The sequence below is a fragment of the Seriola aureovittata genome, chromosome 5 (assembly GCF_021018895.1).
Source record: "Seriola aureovittata isolate HTS-2021-v1 ecotype China chromosome 5, ASM2101889v1, whole genome shotgun sequence".
NCBI classification, from domain to species: Eukaryota; Metazoa; Chordata; class Actinopteri; order Carangiformes; family Carangidae; genus Seriola; species Seriola aureovittata.
Genome location: NC_079368.1, coordinates 9,710,419 through 9,716,264, shown reverse-complemented (window position 1 = coordinate 9,716,264; position 5,846 = coordinate 9,710,419). Strand labels below are relative to the sequence as shown.

At 38.6% G+C, this 5,846-nt stretch overlaps 1 protein-coding gene across 1 annotated transcript; it reads left to right on the top strand.

Moving 5' to 3' along the window:
- The first annotated feature begins 3,929 nt into the window (after positions 1 to 3,929).
- Positions 3,930 to 5,626, top strand: tmem230b (transmembrane protein 230b). Its single transcript, XM_056375305.1, has 3 exons — positions 3,930 to 4,283; positions 5,009 to 5,131; positions 5,234 to 5,626. The coding sequence occupies exons 1-3, from the start codon at positions 4,188 to 4,190 to the stop codon at positions 5,372 to 5,374; spliced, it is 360 nt and encodes a 119-aa protein (XP_056231280.1). The 5' UTR covers positions 3,930 to 4,187; the 3' UTR covers positions 5,375 to 5,626.
- Positions 5,627 to 5,846: the final 220 nt, after the last annotated feature.

Here is a 5,846-nt window from a genome sequence, read left to right as displayed (position 1 = left end):
AACACTTGACTCATCAGTAGCAATGGAAGTACAAGACATATTACTGCAGCTTCCTGTAACCATGGTGTATGACATACATTAAGTCGTAAGAGAAAAGTTGGAGACATTCCTTCATCATTACTGCTTGGTAGCTATGATTCGTACACAAGCTCCCAGTGTTCTGGCCAAAGTGAGAATATTCAATCAAAGATGACTAATCCTTCACTACTTTAGTGCTCTCAACAAATACACAAAACTGATATAGTTATGCATTCACAAATGTCAGTGTTTCTGTTTAATGAAGCAAGAAGTCAGCCATTAAAAAGTGATTTTACGACATGAGCGTGATGTACTTATTACTGGGGTGATGAAGTATGGTTGTTTAAAATGATCATATCTGTTTAACGATATGATTTCTCATCTCCCACATTAACAATAAAACATTAACAAGACTAAAAGTTTGCTAGCAAATCTGAGAGCCTGCGATCTGAGTTACAATTCATTATGCTAACATGTTCACAATGACACTGCTAACATGCTAATGTTGCTCGGTAACATGCTAAAATTGTTAATTGGCACTAAATTCAATGTATAGCTGAGGCTGTTGGGAATGGCAAAGGTTTTGCAGCAAATACGTGACAAACTAAATAAAGCAAAATACTGGACAAATTGAAAATTCAATATATAATTTACCATGAAGGGAGCAAGAAAGTTGAGATATTTCTCTTAAAACTACAAATAGTCTAATGGTAGTGACAAAGGAAAAATCAAAGGTTCGCCAAAGTTCATTAGGATTCATTATCCGGGAACCATAAATGTCTACACCAGTCTGTGCCAATCCATTCAGGAGAGATATTTCACTGGATAAGTGGAAACTGAACTGGAGTCATTAGAAGAAAAGTCAGGAGATTACCAAAGTCAGTAGAATCATTGTTGAGATATTTCAGTCTGGACGAAAGTAGTGGTGGACCGACTGACCAACATCTCCATTCCTTTAGTCGTGCTGCTAGTGTGGGCATTAATATAAAAGAGATAGAAACCCTTTTCTGTACCTTATCCATGCCAATATTCCACCTACATATTACTGTTCATCAGATGTTCAATATATGAGCACACAAACAAGCAAAGCACAAAATCACAAGCTCAGCTCAATCATTTCTTTCTTCCAGATGTGGCTCAACCAACCCAAAAATAAAGAATTATATTAGTTTCTGAATAATTATCTTAAATTTTGAAAAGCTTGTTGCTCAGCAGCACCTTTGCACCACATGCCACATTTAATCATTTCTGAAACCTGACGGTTCTTTAAAAGAAAAAAGGCTGAGCCACAGGGAGATTGCATGGTGTTCAAGTGGTATAATGGTTCTGGCTTTTATTGGGCTCCAGTCGTGGTGCTATCTGCAATTGCTGTAATGAAGACAGACCTAATTATCAGACAGAACTCTACTCTGAACAGGACTCTAATTATGGCCTAAACGCTGTTCTCTTACTGTTCAGTGTCATACTCAGGGGTTATAAGGGGGTGACTGCTGCTGTTTTCTTACCAAGCAGACACACACACACACACACACACACACACACTGCCTGAGGACTCAGTGTGCTCAGCTGTTCTGATGCTCTTCTGTGCAGGCATTATGGTCTAGTGGTGGGGATTATCTAACATGACAACACACTCTGCCCCCCCTCTGACTGATGACAGTCTTGCCGATCATCTGATTAATTAATAATAACTCCAGATGTCACTTGAACAGCATTATGATTTGTATTGTTAAGCACATTGCACCAATATATTATGGGAAATCCCATTGAAATCCTAAAACCCATGTGTATTTCAGCAAGAAAAGACGGACAAGACAACTAGACAATGCATGAAGTCATGTCCGAAAATGAACAGAAAGGGCAAAAGGGTTACTTACAGATAGATTACTCCATCAGTGGTCTCATCCTGAGGCCCATTCATTTTGAATACATGAATATAAAATAATTGCAGATTTATCTGCGCTTGTAGATTGTTTCAGGACCATGGGGCAGATAAATTAAATACCATGTTTCTAAATTCAGACTGGGGAAGGGTAAGCAGCTTGTGCAGTGACCTTGATTGTGAGTATTGAACATCCAAGTGAGGAAACGGGACAGATAAGAGAGAACGATTTGGCGCACAAAGGAATACGCACCAGTGACGCAGCAAACATGCAGTCACACAGCAGAGTGAGACATGAGCAAGGAAACTTCCTTAAGTCATAAAGCAAAGGGCAAATTTTAAGTCTCTTATTGTCGTTAACAGGTACAGTGAAGATGAACTCATGCACATGCAAGACGTCTGCACAGTCAGTCGTTTCAGGGGGGCATAGGTGGGTTCCATAGTGGTTTTCTTCTGGAGAAGTGAGGACAAGAGGAGATATGTGGGAGCTATTGTGCATTTAAAAGCAGTCTGTAGTCTGAAGAGAAAATGCATTTACATTTAATCCCCCTAAAACAGAGATGAAGTTCGGCTGCATCAAGGATGGATTTATAGAGATTACTTTTTGCGGAAGTTTGGATATATTTGTAATATACATGATAAATTGAACAGAGAGAATATGGTGCAGCACAGTGCATGGTGATTCATACATGCAGTGAAAAACAACAGGAATATGAAACACAAATTAGCCTTACATCCCTCCAGAGAGCAACAGTATGGCCTTAAACTACAACAATGCAACTTGCAGGCAAGGTCACAAAGCGTACTAATGATCACTTGAGACTCATTCTCCGCCAACAAGTACTTTAAAAGCAGCAAAAGTCTATTATTGATGCTGCGAGCGCATCCAATAAGAATATGCATTGACTTTATTATTGCTGCTTATGAAAAGAACAGTATATTTCTAGGCGATTTACAACCTGTGGACATTTATCCTTGAATATAGAGTGTTCAGCTCTGAAAGAGAGCTTGAATCACAACGATCCACTGTTGTGTAGCTTCAGGGCTAGGCAGCTATCTGAATCCTGCCTACAGGAGAGTCTATATTTGTCTATGTGACAGTTCAATTTTCCACAAACCAGCAGGGGAATGTGAGAAACACAATTTGTAAAAGAAAAAAAAAAAAAAAAGGAGGGAAAAAAGACAATATACCTCCCACAACAGCTTTAATTATTCATTTCAAGGGAATTGCCAGCAAATGTTATTTTTTGTGTGTTTTGTCTATTTCACGGTCAGTCAGGTTACTGCTGTGCATGAACTGAGAGATGACAGTATCTGGCAGAGATGAGTGGAATACACCAACAATTGAGTCCGCTTCCTCCATGATTGAAATTACAGAGAATATTAGTTATTCAATTCTAAACATTAAACAATTAGATGTACCAATTATTATCAAATCCTGACTTTAATGTGATTTGATGAATAATGGATGTCACAGAGACTTATTAATGTGTCAATTTTAGAGAGGTTATATATTTAATTATTTCAATATAATGGTATCTTATTTAATTTGGTGGACTCAGGAGTGCTCACAATTTCTATTTTGTAAAATTTATGTGAAATAAATATTGTATGTGAAATACCAGATTGCATCTCTGGGGCTAAAAACAACCTTCACCTTGTATCAAAAATCTGCAGCCAAGACAGAAACTTTATCTTCTGAGAACACAGTGTGATTATAAAGCTGGCCTGAGAGAACACCTCAGGAAATGAACCTCCACACAAAGAGATGAATCTCAGAGTGCAGGTCTGCGGCTCACTGTGACCTGGTCATATAAATGAGATTCGACAGCGCCCCCTCGTGGCAGCCATGGAGCTGTGCAAACCACCATAAGGAAAACACTTAATCAGAATAAAGTAATGGGACAACTTTAAATTGATATGAAGCTCTAAAAGCAATTTTGATCTAGCATGGCACACAAAGCATTTAATCTTGGAGTAACGCTGAATTTTGGAAATCCATAATATCCGCTTTGTTGTGCGCATGCGCGGGACATAGATGCGTGTCGTAAACACGGAAGATCCATGTTAATAGATCATAAACAGACAACACCCCGCTGCAATCTCTTTTTAAGACCTATTTTAGGAAGTAGTAGCAATACTTCATCAGATCTGGTGTAATAGTTTTCTTTACTTTGACACAGACAGCTTGTGAATGATCCGGGTGATGGCTGCAGTGTTGTTAAAGCTTGTGTAGCCGAGCTGCTTCTGCCCCATTGAAAACACTGAAAACAAACTGCTGGATAAGATGCCTGCTCGTAACGTTGTGTCCAACGGGATTCCTAACAGCAAAGTTAGGTACTCAAGGCTAGCCTCTGATGATGACGGCTACATTGACCTACAGGTAAGACAGGCTGCATGAAGCTAGGTCAGCCCACTATAGTGTGTATCATGATGATCCATGTTGGATGAAGAGAGGGGGGAGGACAGCAAACTGAATCAGTGTTTCAAGATTTATAACAATTTATATCTTGAATAATTCTGTTTCTATCAACAATGATTGACTTGCTGTCATGAGTTCACCCACTTCTGAAAATTAACTCCATAACAGCAATTCTAGACCTATAATGATAAATAATTAACTTAAAGGGGCACCTTATTGATTTAGTATTGTGCTTCATTAACATTAGGGTACTTGTGAGTGACAGATTTAAAAAGAGAGGTCAAAATTGAAGCAGCAGGGGCTGCTATTTCCTGAGTCCTATGTGCCATTTGTGGGTCAAGCTCCAAACACGTGGGGCGGCCCAGGCTGAGATAACCCTAATTATATTATCAAGCTCATTTTCTCATTCTTGAAAAAGCTCAATAGTCACCAAGATTAACTAAGATATTAACATCTTCAAATGCACAGTGTTATCATGACAGTTTCATAGCTCATAAAGTCAAATCCCTTTGATAGAAAATATCTGTGAACCAGTCATGGACTGTCACATTCACCAAGAAGTTCCAGTACATTATGAGCCAGACTAATTTAGCATGTGTAGTGTATGAGTGGGGAAAACGGGCAGTGCTCTATAAAGCCTGCTGTGTCTGAGAAAAGTGTTTTAATTAAATATTTCTCCTCTACAGTTCAAAAAGAGCCCACCCAAAGTCCCATACAAAGCCATAGCACTAGCCACAGTCCTCTTCTTAATCGGCTCTCTGTTAATCATTATTGGCGCCCTTCTCCTGGCTGGATACTTTGAGGTCACTGTGAGTACTTTTTTTTTTAACAGCAAAGCAATATATATATATATATACATATTATATTATATCTTGATTAAATAAATGTCTGAAATGTTCTCCGTCCCTCAGCACACAGACCGAACTGTGCCTGTCCTCATCATTGGGATCCTTGTCTTCCTGCCTGGAATATACCACCTACGGATAGCTTACTATGCATCAAAGGGCTACCCAGGGTACTCCTATGATGATATCCCAGACTTTGATGACTGACCTGCACTGTAGCTTCAGATGTGCTTACATGCACTTATATACAGTATTGCTTGTGCTGAACTTTAGGTAGTGATACCTTTAAAGAAAATGAGGTGTAATTGTTGCTGTAAACAATGATACTATTCTGATAGATTTTTATGCCTCGGTAGCTAATGCCTGCTGTTATGAAGCCACATCAGTATCAGATACTCTATGATTTCTATATTTGTTTTTATTAGCTTGATTAATTAATAAAACTATGATTGATGATGAGTCCTTTTATATGTATGCTATTTGTATTACTTAGATCACCTCTACTCTGAGAAATATTGGCATCATTTAACCATCATACTCATAATTCACATGATGGCCTATGGTGAACAGAAATTACACAGGCCCACTGTTACTGTCAATAACTTTACACTGAGTAATCTCAACCAATGTGGCTACCTATGTATTGAAACAGGACTGTTAATTGAAGAGAGTTTTTGAG